This window comes from Mercenaria mercenaria, chromosome 13, assembly GCF_021730395.1.
Source record: "Mercenaria mercenaria strain notata chromosome 13, MADL_Memer_1, whole genome shotgun sequence".
Classification (NCBI taxonomy): Eukaryota; Metazoa; Mollusca; class Bivalvia; order Venerida; family Veneridae; genus Mercenaria; species Mercenaria mercenaria.
Window position 1 is genome coordinate 9,549,578 of NC_069373.1, and position 17,405 is coordinate 9,566,982.

At 36.1% G+C, this 17,405-nt stretch overlaps 2 protein-coding genes across 3 annotated transcripts in view; one reads left to right on the forward strand and one right to left on the reverse strand.

Moving 5' to 3' along the window:
• LOC123529905 (uncharacterized) lies at window positions 1-7,612 on the reverse strand. Its single transcript, XM_045310491.2, has 2 exons — window positions 7,456-7,612; window positions 1-4,974 (listed from the first exon to the last, which is right to left on the reverse strand). Exons 1-2 carry the CDS (start codon window positions 7,458-7,460, stop codon window positions 2,658-2,660), a joined length of 2,322 nt encoding a protein of 773 aa, XP_045166426.1. The 5' UTR covers window positions 7,461-7,612; the 3' UTR covers window positions 1-2,657.
• Window positions 7,613-11,614: 4,002 nt separating this feature from the next.
• LOC123529902 (germinal-center associated nuclear protein-like) overlaps window positions 11,615-17,405 on the forward strand; it is a 69,691-nt gene continuing 63,900 nt past the window's right edge. For both annotated transcript variants that reach the window (XM_045310486.2, XM_045310487.2), the window contains exon 1: window positions 11,615-11,670. The gene's annotated coding sequence lies outside the window, so the exon portion shown is untranslated. The remainder of the gene's footprint in view (window positions 11,671-17,405) is intronic.

Consider the following 17,405-nt stretch of genomic DNA (forward strand, 5'->3'; position numbering starts at 1 on the left):
TCAAATTTATCCTTCTTTATTTAATGTGTCAAAAAATCGATAATACCGATTATTGGAAAAATTGAAAGTTCAATTTGTTGCATGATATACAAATAAATACGTATTAAAATAACATCACACATTAAAACATGCAAACCTTTCTAGTCAGAAATATGAGACACTATAATCTATTCACAAGTAGTTAAAATAAAAAAAAATTCCCTTCTATTTACAGAGCATAAAACATTCTACTAAAACAGGTTTTGGCACATAATGAAGCTATTTCTGGATTTGTCAGCAAAAAAAAGGTATACTTTCTCAGTATCATTTTAAAGTTGTGAAATTTATATTGATTCTACAAGCTCTGTATAATTCAACGTGACTTATTAGCTATCCTCGGTGTTTACCGCAGTATTGTTATGAGCTACTGCGGTTATGAGCTAAAAGTGCAGACACACCTCGATGCATAAAGTTGATCTATACGAATAAAATTGTAACATGGACAATGTAATAAAACCGGAAGTTCATCCTCAATCGTAGCAGAACAAATAAAACAAACTGTCACTAGCAGGACGATCGTTGTATATACCAGTTTCTATATGTATTGGAGCTATACCAACCGTGCACCTCGATATGATTTATTTTAAAACAATTACTGCTCTTCTTCAAAATTCTGTTTAAATGTACCATACAGTCTAAGCTTATTTCCACTTACACCGCTACGAGCAATATCACGATTTTACATCACAATGTCGTTGTTCTACAAATTCATTAAAATCATTAAATAAGTAAGATTACATAATATTATGAAAATCTTTTGGAAGCATACAACAGAACCATATATACAGCAGACTCGGTCTGTTTGAGTTTGTTCAGAGAGGTAATGAAAGGTGCAACATCCCTCCACCTTATGCGAAACAACGTCCATCTGGCTTATGCGGAACAACATCCATCCAGCTTATGCGAACAACATCCCTCCAGCTTATGCGGAACAACATCCATCCGGCTTATGTGGAACAACATCTTTCCAGCTTATGCGGAATAACATCCACCCAGCTTATGCAGAACAACATCCATCCAGCTTATGCAGAACAACATCCATCCAGCTTATGCGGAACAACATCCACCCAGCTTATGCGGAACAACATCCACCCAGCTTATGCGGAACAACATCCACCCAGCTTATGCGGAACAACATCCACCCAGCTTAAGCGGAACAACATCCATCCAACTTATGCAAAACAACATCCACCCAGCTTATGCAGAACAACATCCACCCAGCTTATGCGAACAACATCCATCCAGCTTATGCAGAACAACATCCACCCAGCTTATGCAGAACAACATCCACCCAGCTTATGCAGAACAACATCCATCCAGCTTATGCAGAACAAGATCCATCCGGCTTATGTGGAACAACATCTCTCCAGCATATGTGGAACAACATCCCTCCAGCTTATGCAGAACAACATCCACCCAGCTTATGCAGAACAACATCCACCCAGCTTATGCAGAACAACATCCACCCAGCTTATGCGGAACAATATCCATCCAGCTTATGCGGAACAACATCCACCCAGCTTATGCGGAACAACATCCATCCAGCTTATGCGGAACAACATCCACCCAGCTTATGCGGAACAACATCCATCCAGCTTATGCGGAACAACATCCACCCAGTTTATGCGGAACAACATCCACCCAGCTTATGCAGAACAACATCCACCCAGCTTTGCAGAACAACATCCACCCAGCTTATGCGGAACAACATCCATCCAGCTTATGCGGAACAACATCCATCCAGCTTATGCGGAACAACATCCCTACAGCTAAAGCGGAACAACATCCCTCCAGCTTATGCGGAACAACATCCATACAACTTATGTGGAACAACATCCATTCGGCTTATGCGGAACAACATCCATCCAGCTTATGTGGAACAACATCCCTCCAGCTTAGCGGAACTCTATTATGCTAAACTGAATGGACTCTACTATTCCAAAGGACGAGAAACCATAGCAACACTAAGTCAAAGTTCAAAGTCTTAAATTTAGACAAATTTTAAATATCTAAATATTAAATAGTCGTAACATGCTTTGTCTGAATTAACTTATAATGTTGAAACTTTGCACGGCATTTTGTTGTACACTACTACATGTAGTATGTTTACATTAAAAGTTTGATTAAACTTCGTAGATGATTAATATGAAATAAGACACTGCCTCAATCTGGAATCGATCCGATTTCAACTCATCCCATGCATAACATTTGAAAATATTTGAGGACCCCCGATGATGTTGTGATAACTTCTGGCCCAAACCTTTTGTATATTTACATTGGTGTATTCATTTATGCTTTGTTGTATGTGTGTTTATAGAATATGTATATATATACAATAAAATATGATTAAACTGATTAAACTAAACATTTGAAAAGACTTTTAAAAAATCCGAAGTCAGACGCTCTGTGCACGTGCCGGAAGTACACATTTTTTTTAATTCGATAGTATATATCTCATTCGGTATATCGCATGTTACCGCAGAGGGATCGATCCCGATTCCTTCATAAATATGGAACAAAAAATATCAGACTTAAAACATGGTTGAATATTAACCATTTTCTTTCGCGATGGCATTTTGTGATCTGCGTAATTATGCAAGCACTAAGCAAAAACACATTTATGAACTGTTCATTTCTATGTCATTGTAAGACAGAGCACTTTTCGTACATTCTCTGCTTTGGGAAAAAGTTCTATAATAATTTTGACCAGCTCTTCTTTTTCGTCTACGTGTATCAAGTTTTGATCGGATATTTTCCATGATATTTCGATCATGGTTGCCGAAATCAATGCAACAGCCAACACGAAGAAATGCTTTAATTTGTGCGTGCTTGATCTCTCTAGAAGAAATATGATCAAAATTGATGAGTACAATATTTCTCTGTCTCTCTTTCCTAAAATTAGTCCACCCGTATTTCCATTCGCATTCAGTAAACAAGCGCTCGTCGTCAATGGTACCAAAATATGTGTTTGATAGTACAACCAGAAGAGTGCGAGTGTCCTTGAGTACGTTAATAATTTCTGTATCACGTACACTTCCATATGGAATGTCTCGATAAGGGAGAAAAACATTGTAGCCTGAATAAGTCAAGTACTTTTCAAGGTGTCTATTAACCCAGTCTCTAACTTGGTCGTTGTTTTCGTCTAGCGATATGTAAACATCGAATTTAAAGTTTGGGTAGACCAAATTGTCCTTTCTAAATGTCCGTCTCATTCTGAGGTAGACAATTAGAAGTTCATATCTAAACTGACGTAAAAGCCATCCAAATACTAAAAATATCAGGAGGATGCTTCCAAGTACGATACTTATCCATATATAAAGAAAACTTTCTTGAACGCAGTCTAAATCATTTTCATGAAATGCTCCGGCGGGAACAATTCCTTGTTCCGGGATATTGCAATAAAACTGACTGGTTGTGCAACCTTTCGATTTAATCCATTCAGAAATCCAGAGAGATTCGCAGTCACAGTCTACAACGATATTTCCAAGGACAGTGGAGCACGCGTTACGGTATTGAAACATCTGTGGAAGTTTTAGCAGACGAGTGTTATTTGTTAGATCTATTAGCGTTGCATTCTCAAGTTTTCTCGCTGTGTCTTCACTTATTTCAAGAATATCATTATTTGATAAATCCAAGTGAGAGATTTTGGACAAAAAGGGTTTATTAGGTATATTCTTGATTGAATTGGAAGACAGATTCAAGGATATACGAGTTGAATAAGCTGAAAGTGGTATTGTTGGGAATTTTGTAAGATTTGCATTTGAACAGTCTATGAAAAGCGTGTTTTTGTTCGGTTCATCGACACATGTGCATTGTGGTGTTTGGCAATCCGATTCAGCATTGTATTCGCAGACAAACATTGACGGGTCTATCTTGGGAATCAATTGGTTTTTCAAGTTCTCCGGTGCTGCACATTTTACTTCGAAATAACCTATCCATATTGATTCAATTATATCTTCTGCTAGAGACATAAATGGTTCCAAAGAACAATCACAGATAACAGGAACACCTTGGAAGTCAAATCCGAATTTCCAAGCTTTTCCCATCTCATTTAGATCATTTAAGTTCAGGAGAGTTTTCAGATCGGGAAATTTTTCAATTGCATTGTTTTGTAAGTTAAGGAATCCAGGTCCATACTTCTTGCTGGTATTCAGAATAAAGTTACCTTCATTCACAAATTCTTTTATTGCATTTGATGCAAAATTAATTTCACAAAACGTATATGCAGTGTACATATTTGTCACATCTTGAGTTTCCAGTTCATTTTTGCTTATATCAGCATTAAATATGTATAGGTCTGGTGAAGAAAGTGTATTTGGTTCTATGCCAATTAGTTTATTGCCTTTTAACTGTATTGTTCGCAAAAAAGTAAGGTTTGTAAGCGAAGTATTGGACAGAAATGTAAGGCGATTGTATTGTAAATTTAGCTCGTCGAGTCTTCTCAAACAAGATATATCGTCTAGAATTTTTATTTCGTTAAATTCAAGGTTTATTCTCACTATTCGTTCTCTGAAATAAGAAATATCTGCAAATGCAGAGTATAACTTTTCCAGTTTTGTATCAGTAATGTTGTTGCATATGTTTATTGGAAGTTCTTTCATTTCTGAATATCCTCTGTAGATTTGATAAACGTTTGAATCATTTACCGAGTGGTGAGGAAGGACGACATTCGGCCCAGTCACCGATAATTCTTCTATAAATAAATCAATTTCTTCACCTTCCCAAGACGTACAGGAGTTGCAGACACAGCACTGCTCATAATCTCCTCTTCCCAAACAAATATTTTTACAATATAAGTCATCTCTGCTTTGAAACCAAGACGGATGCCATGGTATTGCGACTGTGTCGTTGCACGTGGAACTTCCGGATGATGTCAAAAAGAATTGAAAGGCAAGTAAACTTCTTACTAGCGTGGGAGCTCTTCTTACTACAATTCTATAAAGATATAACAATTAGAAAAACAAAACCAAATGAAACAAAAATGTAGCATAGTGTACAGCTTTTCAGAACGTAATGATTCTAGTCCATCACCTAAGGCTTATCAATAACGCTACTAACAGCAGTATCTTTTATAACTAGATGAGTTTTGCTTTTTATAGTATCAATAAAACCAAAGTCCTGTATGCATTTTATATCTTAATCGGCTTCGTTACCACTGAATTCAGTTTCGTGACAAAACTGAGGAGACTAAAATGGCTCATATTTTACCCGATTTAAAGCTATTCCCACTTCTAATACTATAAGTAGATCCTTTGGAAGCATAGAAATCAATCGAATAATAGCAAGCTCGGTTTGACTGAGTCTGTTCATGAGCGGTAACGAAAAGTGCAACACCCCGCATGCTCCCTAGCGCCGCTTAAAATGAATTCTATTACATAGATATTGAATGGACTCCGTGATCCCACTGGACCAGAAAAATATAGCAACACTGAATCCAGACAAAATTAGTACAGACACGGTTTGATCGTCTGTTCATGAAAGGTAATGTGAAGAGCACATCCCCCTTCTCCTAACACCGGTTTAAGCGGAATTTTATTTCATAGATATTGAATTGACCCCAAGGTCCTAAAGGGCCAGGTATTAAAACAAGACTAAATCTAAGCACGTGGAGACTTTTTACGACCGCAACATGCTTTTGTGATACTAGTAGTTGATAAAATCTGTAAGAAAATGGTCTGGAAGCATAGAAAGCAGTTAAGCAAAATAATAGCAGTCTAGGTTTGAATGAGTCTGTTGGTAAGAGATGATGGGAAATGCAACACCCTCAACCTCCCTTGGCGTAAAACATTATTGCACAAAGCATAACATAAGTCTTTTTTGCATGTGACAGATACAGTTCTGATTAAAGCTAAGTACAATGTTATGTGAAATTTTGTCTGTTTGTTTAAGGTGTAACGCTGATTTTTAAGTGTATTTCAGTCACTAGTATTTAAGGGTGGGCAGTTAACCTAACCCGTGTTCCTGGATTCTGCACCAGTACACACCTGTCTGTTCTCCACAAGTAACTGCCAACTTCCCAACATGAATCAGAGCTTTACGGACGTCCAGCGGTTCTATTCGGATGCCTGCCCATAGCGAAATGATGTCGGGATGGGGCACCTACAGTCTTTAGCAACAGCTGGAAGGCGCCACTTGGCCTACTACGGACGGTTTTTACTAAATTTTACCACATATCGTCCAAACTTTTTAAAGAAATACAACAAAACATTAAAACATTTCTTAAACGTGGTCTTATACACTCCGTATACTTCGCGATGTAGTTAACAACGTACGGAAAATTAAACTTAATGTTTATTTTAATCGTTGTAAGAAAATTTATCAAAAGCTGATACGACGCAAACATTGTAAAACACATTGCATATTTGGTAATGGCCAGTCAGTACGTTTTCCTACTTAAGGATGATGATCACTCAAGTGTGAGACCACGTGATGCTATTCTCTTAAATCCTACGAAAAACGGTCAAAGATAGTGAGTTCTTGTCTTTTAAATTGCCTAGTTGTTCTCTACATTGGTGAACCGATACCTCGAACAGACCCTTTTTATATGTCTTATTTTATACAGTCTGGTAATTTGCGAATGATGTTTGAGCTTAGGTCCCAGTTAAAAATGCACCAGCTTTAAACGAGAAAACAATGGGCAGAACTAAACAGAGGGTATCCGATAGTATAGGGTCTGCATGTCATAGAAACTGTCAACAGACACATCAGTCGAATTCATTCTTGTTTTTATATTCTCACTGTTATTCCGGATGTAAAACTGATTTGTATGACTGAATGCGGTGTAAACGCGAACATTTTCACGCTTTTGTGGATATGTCTAAGGATCTGCTTTGAAACAATCAATTGTCCACATGACACGAAACTGATTTCTCTCTACATATACCGAACAGAAGGTAAAAATATTCTAGAAAGTGGCAAAATATTGTTCTTTTTTTTTCGACACTTCATGTTGGCTGTAAACTGTATCAATGAAGAAAACCTCACTTGGAGGTAATCTCGAAATCGATGTGTAATTCAGCGCATTGATCGTCAGAAACATTTCTCGTAAGCTTTAGTGAGCCTTGATATAGGTTGTTGTGATACCTCTCACGCCCCATGAGTGGAATTCCATAATAGTAAAATTGAATGTTCTCCACGATTTCAAAGGACCAAAAAAAAAAAACAACAAAAAAAAAAACACAATGTTCAAGATCGGGGAGACTTAGAAACCTTATTATACGGATTCCCATACTAGAGAACTATATTTCTTCACATTTATATTACGAAATAGCCCCCGCAGTGACAGGCGCTATATACTTTCAGACATGAAGACAGCATATGCATATGAAAAGCTCTAGATACCATTTTTTCAAGTGTTTAAAAATGTTTTGTGTTAAATACGAGTTACCCATACCGCACAAAACAAAAAAAACTAACCTCATGTTGTTAGTTAGAAACGTCCAATCTCTCTTTGATTTCAGCTAACACTCACCAAATAATTGTTCAGACTTGCAGGGGAATATCCTCTATTTTTAATGACCTCTCTTTAGAAATGGAAATGCCATATTTTTTAACAATTATCTAATTACTGCAGTCTTCTATAGTTATTTATAAAGTCGCACAATACAAAGAAGTACACAAAAGCGAAATTATGAAACTGATACAATGGAAATTTAAACGAACTGTTTTTATCTTACAAATCAGTGGTATAATTTGTAAACCAAAACGTTATTGTGAAGTGTATCTGTTTTTCATATTTCTGACTGAAAAAAGACTTGCGTGTGAACTGTCAACCCCTATTGTTAACGCTTATTTCCCCCTAGTGTGGTTTTAGATTATTTGCCATAAAGGGTAATAAGACTCTTAGAGTAACGAGCGAGGGATTACTAAGCAAGTAACAGTTAGAACATACGCAAAAATCTTTTTTTTTTGTGATTTATTGTACCTGTTTGATATATCCAATTAATTCAACAAGTTTAAACCAACTTTAAGAAAATAAAATAAAGTGACACTTTCTCTTAGAACACACAACTTCATCTTTGTGTGTGTCATTTCTTTTCAATAAAAGATCCTGTACATGTCTATTTTTGTTCACCCCTCGTTCCTTCTTTCTCCATGCATTTGCAGTTGATGAAACGTATTCAACAAGTTTAAATCAACTTTAGGAAAAGAAAAAAATAATAAAATATCTGATAAAAATGATGATTTAAAACGAAAATTGACATGGGCATAGACAGTTATCTTGAGATTAAAAAGTGACTTTAAAGGTGCTTAGATATTCCACTCGCATTCGGTAAAATCATGAAATTTCCGGACCTATAACATTAAATACTGACCTCGTTGAAAATAGACCCCATGGATCCTTTTTCAACGTTGAGAATTGACCCCGTCAACATTTCAACATTAAATTTTGATCAAAAGGTCCCTTTTCAGTGTTGAGAATTGACCCCGTCAACATTAAATTTTGATCAAAAATAAAATTAAGGTCCTTTTTCAACGTTAAGAATTGACCACCGCCAACATTTTAACATTAAAGTTTGATCAATGGGGTCAATTTTCAACGGGGTCAATATTTAATGCGACCCGAGACTCCATTTTAAAAGTAATAATGATTGTACAGAGGTACAAAACGTCTTCTAATAGACGGAGTAAGAATATTTGACAACCGTATGATGACGTGATAGGAAGAAATTAACTATTTTGGTATATATGGCTTATTATTCTTTCATAAATTTTGGGTATGATAAAAGAATACTTACTGACCTCTCATGTGTCGGTGCGACGTTAAATCCAACAAAAAAATATTCTTTTCTATGAAAGGGTCATCTTTTTTCATAAATGGGGATCACCTGGACTTGATTTAGTTTGTCTGGAATTGAACTTTATCCATGATAGAACTTGCTACATTGTAACTTGGTGCTGCATGGCTAGTTTAATTATTTTAGGAGTGATTGGGCCAACACCAGTGGCATTTGGATGGGTGGGGGTGGGGGTGGGGGTGTAAATTTTCACTGAATATATTTGTTTACGCTTTTTCTGTGACGTCGGAAATTAAAGTTTGTCGTATGAATATTATATACACTGTATTGCTTTGATTCTGGATTGCTCTATTGTAAATTAAATTCCTATCGTTTAGCTATGATACCATGTTTTGCCGGAAATCAGAGCATCATTTTCATTAATTGTCTTTACGGATTGTTTATCTATCTGATATCTGTGATATACTAAATAAGGCAAAGGTTGGGCTTTATCATGATGTTATACGATCCATCAGAAAAATTGTAAGGGTGGATGTCGGTCTGAGCAACATGTCAGTAAAATTTAATGACGATTGGGACACTTCTGGGTGGCACAGTCGTGTAGACCAGATAGAAGACCTGCCAGTACTTCGACGAAACTACAGACGGCATGCAGAGAAGACCCCGAGCTGCTCAAACTTCACGCTCAACGTGAGGGGCGAGCAGGGAGGGGCATCAACACCACGGGGGACCAGCCTGCTTCTGCGGCATCAACCACCCTTTTAAGGGCGACCCTTGCCACATCTTACCTACTCATATTGTCTACTGGCTACCATGGGGGAGCTGTCATTTAGGTCTCATTGGCCGCGACAGTGACCCACTTTTGGCTTCAAAATTACTTATCTTTGGCATATACTCTACGGAAATTGCGTAGATGTAAATTTTCACCACTTTGGCTTCAAAAAGCATCTTTATCGGCATGCCTGGTGACATGCCGGGGGTCTACAGAACTATTTAAACAACATGTTTTACCAAAAGTGACATTAGTTTCACTTCCCATGTTGTACCTGTATATGTATGATTTGCTTTAAGAACAAAATGCGCAGTGTTTATTTACATGTAAATCAGAATATAAAACCACAATTTTGAACACGTATAAACCGATAATTTCAGTAAACAATACAATCTTACATTCCATTAAATATCAAAATACAAATGCATTGAAGATATAAAAGCCACTGTCTTGAAGTCGCTACAGTACAAAGAAACTAGGAGTCCATACACTACCCTAGGTTAAGTATTACTTAACATTCTTGGTAACGTATACTAGTATTTCATAATATATGTTTCATTTCCTCTTCGTTATATTCTATAAAATGACTGAGTAGGTGCTTTGCAATGCTAATAAGCATGATTTATGTATTAGCCAGGCAGAATAATATACAAAATATGGAACTGAAAACTGGTAACGTATGTTTGATTCTTAGATACGCTTGTGTTTTGTCTTTCTCGTAGATGAAAGTCGAAAATATTCAGATTACGCACACACTGTACCAAATCTACAGTTGATTATCAATATGTTAATTTTGTTTGAAGCAGAAGCCATTAACAGTTGCTAATCTGTGGTATCTTTACAGTGATGTTGAACGAGGCATCGTTGTTTACTGTACTTGTCGACATCCAATAATTCAGAATAGTATCATAATTAGTCAAGTCCAACAAAACTATAACGATCATGCTTTTATGTTCAGTAAACATGATTTATTCAAATAAAAAGCATATAAATCGCTATTATTAGTAACATTGGTGAGTTTTCAATGTTGCTGGTTCTCCAAGGTGGAAAATTTGAGTGGCGACAGTTACGTATGTTACATTTTGAAGTACCTTTATTCACTAAAAGTCAAATTAACTTGACCGTTACAATAAAAGGATACTATTTGTACCCCAAACCTTTCTGAATGGAACATTAATTTGCTCAGTTTTAATATTGAGAAATAGCATGTGATTTATACATATTACATTTGTATGCACACTGTCTATAATCTATACTGATTTTTCTCATTAAAATACATAAAATTATGAATCTTATCACAATTTTTCGATAATTAAAGATACACTCGACGTCCGGCCTTAAACGATCACAGAATGAATGTATTAATTGCTGAAATAGATGAACCTTTGCCTAATTTCTGGGTTACGAAACCGAAAAACTAGAGGACTTACAGAAATTGGCTCAAAGACCAATTAGGGAAAGTAAATATGTCAACATTACATCTTGACACGCTACATATGCAATAACCGTTGAGACTTTCAAATGTATATTTATTATAAAGAACTTATCCCCAAAATATCTCCAATCTCTTGTACATGTTAAAACTCTTACTATGATTCCAAACACACAAACATACTGTAGTTGCCTTATGTGCATATATTTAATCTTGTCATGGATATTAGCTGTTTAATTTAATCTCTTATTATTTTTAGCTGGTTTATCATTGTTAATCTCTGTATTGTATATTTTTGTAGAAAAATAGCTCATGGATTTATGTTTACTAACTTACATGGTTAGATGTACATGGTACATTGTATCCGATGTAAAATGAAACTTTTTCTGTCTTGCTTACATCACACGGACACCTTTGTTCTGTTAGTAGGGAGATAAAGCTTTTTATAACAATATAAATGAAACAAATTCCGATATTCTTGAAAACATCGAAATAACTTCATCAATGTAAAGGCATTCGATAAAAAAAAGTTCATCGGATTCCTATGGCAGCCCAAAGAAGTATAAAATATTTTTATAGCTCTTTGGGCAGCCTTATTCGACCTGCTTTTAGCGGCGTATCACCTGATTTAGCAATTATCATAGATGTTAATTCTCACAACAGAAATGAAAGTGCGGAAAAGCAAAAAAGTAAGCATTTGGGTTGCTTTTTGTTAAGATTAAACAAAGAGCTATAAAAATAAATGTATTTTATACTTCTTTGGATTAAACTGAATAAACGGATTCATTAGGAACCTTTAATATCCAGGGGCGTCGGAAGGTGTTTGATATTGGGGCCGCGAGGGCGGGGGGGGTGGTAGGTACGGGAGGGGGCATCCCCGTAAGGGGGGTAAGGGGGACCTCCCCCTGAAATTTTTTTAAAACAGGATCATAAGTGGCGAGTTCTGATGCATTTAAGGGTACTGAATCGCATCTCAAGTCTCCAGTATTTTCTTACTATTTACATGATTATAAGCAAAATAAAGCTTAATAAACTCTTTTAATTAATAATGTATAACGCAATACAAAGAATGCATGTATGTTTTTTATGCCCCCACTTTGGGGGGGGGGCATATAGATTTGCTCTTGTCCATCCGTCCTTCCGTCCATCCGTCCGTCCTTCCGAAAATGTTGTGTCGCGCGTAGCTCTGAAAGTATTTGACGTAGAGTCACAAAACTTTACAAGAATGTTGGTCAGCATGTGTAGTTGTGCACCTGGGGTTTCGCGTCTGGATCCATTCAGTCATGTAGAAGTTATGGCCCCTGACTTTGTAAAAATTGGTCATTTTAATGTTGTGTCGTGCCTAGCTCCAAAAGTATATGACCTAGAGTCACAAAATTTTACAGGCATGTTGGTCAGCATGTGTAGTTGTGCACCTGGGGTTTCGCGTCCGGATTCATCCAATCATGTAGGAGTTATGGCCCCTGACTTCGTAAAAAATTGGTCATTTTAATGTTGTGTCGTGCATAGCCCCAAAAGTATTTGACCTAGAATCACCAAAGTTTACAGGAATGTTGGTCAGCATGTGTAGTTGTGCACCTGGGGTTTCGCATCCGGATTCATTCAGTATTGTAGGAGTTCTGGCCCCTGACTAATGTCATGTAGTGGGGGCATCTGTGTCCTATGGACACATTTCTAGTTTTTTTTTTTGTATTTAATGTATTGAACAATAATCATTCATGTAACATTCATTTCTTATTTTTGTTTGAAATATCATTTTTTGAGTAAAACCAATTTATGTAATTAATTCCTTACATCTTAGCGGTGTGATAAATCTTAACACTTACCTCTTTCATTAAATAAAAACATGATAATTATTTTTCTGAATTTTATAAGTTAATACCTTAGATCTTTGCGGCTAGGTATAGCTTAAACGTTATATTGACTAAAGACATGCCAATTAAAAACATGCTGATTTGTTCATGCGTAATTAAGTCAAATCACGGACAAGTGTGTATGACTCCAATTAACACCCCCGATCGTGTCACCGTCACCACGGTAACACACTAATCTGGACAGCGTGTATTGTTTAAGGCGAAGCATAATTTAATATACTATACAAAATATTGGGTCCGCGGACCTGCGACTCCAACTTATGAATTTACAAAAAATCGTTTTTGGGCAAATCATTGGCGCCGCGGTCGCGGCCCCTGCGGCCCCACTTCCGACGCCCCTGATATCACAAATCTTTTCCCGACTGGTTGTAACGAATCATATGATTCGTTTTCAAGGAAAAAGTGGTATCGCTGAACGATACTGTTGTAGTCTTCGGATATCATATGTCGAATCCTGTACAGTCCTTATGCTGATGCTATATGTACAGTTTTCTCGTGTTATTTACAAATCTGAACTTACAGGATGTATGAAGTAAATTTTGGTCAGTGAGTCAGTGTTTAAGTTTTAGGGTCCATTTGCCATTACGGGCACAGTATAGCCTTTTAGCAAGGAAGTGTCTAGCCTGTGTTTTAGCCGTCCGGTTACCGGATGGCTAGCAAATCCTCAGGGGATTTTCTAGCCGTCCGATAATAGATTTCGTAATGAATAACTTATTAATTAAGTAATGATACTTGTTATTTACTGAAGATATCAATAATTCTCTGCAAACAAAATTTTGTGTGAATATATACTAAATTTAAGATTTACTTTTAATTGTCTCGAATAAATCACTTGCCGAAATTAATAATGGCGAGATCGCCTTGACATCACACATTAAAATCTGTTCCAAAACAATGTCTTTATTGGATCGGAATTTTTAACTTTTAACGTTACTTTTTCACTGGATTTTCAAAATGAAAACAGTTTTGAAATACTTACAATTTTCATATTTTAGTATTCATGCAAATATTTTTAGTGAATAACTGTTTTAAATCACATTTAATTTCCATAGCGACAGTATGATGTTTAAAGCTTTTAGAAAAAACAGAAGTTAAGCGTTCATAATTAATCCATTTTATTTCGAAATAATAGTCAAAATTAATTAACGAATTGCTTGTTTTACACGCTTTCCATTCATCAAAGAAATATTTATAAATTTGAGTTTTAACAAAAGTTTAGGCCGTTAGAAAAACATCTCTTTTTACAAAAGAGCATGGACGTTTCGGCGATCAATGTTTTACATACATGCCATATCTCCCGCCGGGAGCCTTTTTCTCCCGTATTTTCAGTATATCTCCCGGTCTCCCGCCGGGACATGAAAACCTCCCGTAAAAAAATAAATTCAGAAAAAAAGTTCTCTGTCGAAAAATTGTATCTCGGACCCAATGTAGACCTTTAGAAAATACATGAAATTCAATATCGAGTAGCCAGGAAATACTCTTCAACATAAGTTTGATAGTTGTCTATAATCCCTAGCTTGTTTATCGAGAGATACACGCCTGAGGCATTAATTATCTTTCCTGTCACCATCTGCAAACAACTAACCATTTAATCTTACCCCTAGGCAATTGTAAACATGTGCATTCGAGATTTTAGACTGATTCAATAACATCAAGCCGCTGATCCGTAGTTTTCAAAACAACATGTAAACCTGAGTCTTAAAATTACGTCATTTTACCGCCACCTGCCAAAGTGTACTTTCATTTTGGCTGACCACAATATTTATCGAGCCATCAGAAGATGAGACAGGTTAGTGCTAACACCGAGTTCATGCTTCTCAATTTAAATACTTGCACAACATGCAAAAAATCAACCATGAATTAACAAAAATTGGCAAGTTTTAATGTCAAACTACACAGAATTTTGGACAAACATGAATTCGGATAAGTGAAATAAATTGCAATTCATACTGCCCAAAGAATTGACTGCCATTCCTTTGTGATATTGTCATGTTGCAATAATTAATGGGAGAAGAATTTCCAGTTTAAATAGTAAATACATGTAGTTTTAATCTAAATATGGACAATCCAGCAATAGAACGACTTTCATTTTTGTTTTAACAACTTCATTTCTGAAAAGAAATGACTGCCCTTAAAAGACTGTTTGGATATGATATGTCCGCAATCTTTTGAGTATTGTATGCTTAAACATGTCAAAGAGATCACTTTCTCCAGATGCAGAAGCATCAACACATAAAGCAAAAGCAAAGTTCCTGGTTCAACCTTTCATGAAATTCTGAATTTCCTTGGATTAATTAAAGTGCTGTAAGTAATAATCATGCATTCTTTACACAACTGTTGGCTCCCCTGATCAATTAAATATAGAAAACTTGATTATTTTTTCATGAAAACAGCTATTTAGCGCGTAAAAATGAGCGAATAAAAGTCTCCCTTATTTTTACCCAAATCTCCCTTAAAAAAAGCCCTGTTGAGGCAAATCTCCCTTATTGACCGTCTGAAAATATGGCATGTATGGTTTTATCATTTCTAAAAATAGAATATCAACCCATTCGTTTTATCGACTGAAAAATCAGTAATCTATTGGCGACAAAGAAAAATATACTTTGATATGTAGTCACACAATATTTTGTTTACAGGTAAATATTGATATCTTAAGTAAATAACAGTTAAAACTATATAAAATCATTACTTATTCATTAAGAAATCAATTACACAAATGGTTAATGTGTGACCCTCTACCAAGATTGTCCAAATTATTTTGATTTTAAAAAATAATGAGGCAAAATGTGAAAATTTGTTCGGCTACTTGTTCTCAGCCAGTACAAAAGAATCAGGCAGTTTGTCAAGATACCAAAGTTCAAGTGTCTTGAAAGCTGTTTGGTCAAAGTCTAGACTAAGAACCTTCAACTAGTCACTATGAATCTCAGTCAGAAACTTGTTAGTGTAGCCCTGACCCTTGCAAAGTTTCAGATCAGCATGTTCTTGACTTTGCCAGATATCAGGTGGATTTATCAGTTGGCTGTACATTAATCAGCACTTTTTGCAATTTATACAGATAGATATCTAGGAGAGATGAAATAAACACAACTTCTCCGTGGTTTCTACTGCTTTTTGCTAGATCTACGTCAGATTATCTGATATATCATATTCCAACGCACAGTATCTTCTGGGTCTGAAATATACACGGACCATTTGTGTGAAATTATTTTAAAAATCGGGCCAGCAGTTTCTCACAAGACTATATACATATACGGAAAAGAAAAAAATGCCCTCTGGCTGCCGTGTTTTTTGACGAATCGGAATAATTTTAACAATCTTTGTACTACTTTAACTGCTTTACTGATTTTTAGCTCAATTGAGCCAAAAGCTCATGGTGAGCTTTTGTGACCGCTCAATGTCCGTGTCCGTCAACAATTTCTGAAAAAACCACTGGGCAGAATTACACCAAACTTCACAGAATTGATCCTTGGGTGGCCCCCTTTCAAAATTGTTCAAAGAATTGAATTCTATGCAGAACTCTGGTTGCCATGGCAACCGAAAGGAAAAACTTTAAAAATCTTCTTGTCCAAAACCGCAAGGCAAAGAGCCTTGATATTTGGCGTGTGACATTATCCAATGGTCCTCTATGAAGATTGTTCAAATTGGGCCCTTGGGTGAAAAGAGGCTCCACCCCGGAGTTCACAAGTTTTACATATACATGTAGGAAAATACTTAAAACAATCTTCTTGTCTAAAACACAAGACCTAGGCCTTCGATATTCAGCATTGCCTTGTGGTCTTCTACCAAAATTGTTCAAATTATAACCCTGGGGTGAAAAGAGGCCCTGCCCCAGTGGGTCTCAAGTTTTACATAGACTTATATAGGAAAAAACTTTAAAAATCTTCTTGCCTGAAACTGCAAGGCCTTACTTTTGATATTTGGTATGTTGCATTGCCCTTTGGTCCTCTATCAAAATTGTTCAAATTATGCCCCTAGGGTGAAAAGAGGCCCTGCCCTGGGGGTCCCAAATTTAACATAGACTTATAAATATAGGGAGAAAAAAATCTTTTTGTCTGAAAGTTCAAGGCCTAGGCCTTTGATATTTGGTTTGTAGCATTGCCTCGTGGATCTTTAACAAGATTTCCAAATTATGCCAATGGGGTGAAAAGAAGCCCTCCCTGGGGGTCACTTGTTATATGAGTTATATAGGAATAAATACTTCAAAAATTATCAGATCATATTTCCTAGACTGTTTAATTATAATTACCTGATGACCACAAGCGATTAGGGGTCACTTGACTGTGACTTTGACCTACTGACATCTTATTCTAAACTGATGGTCCGATTTTTAAATTATTTCACACAAATGGTCCTTATGTCACCTCCTACCAAGATTGTTCAAATTATTCTGATTCTTCAAAAAACATGGCCGCTAGGAGTCGTGGTCACTTTTCCCTATTTGTATATAGTGGAAACTTAGCCAATTTTGAAATTTTTTTACACAAATGGTCCTTGTGTGACCTTCTACAACTATTGTTCAAAATTTTTTGATTCATTAGAAATAGGATTTC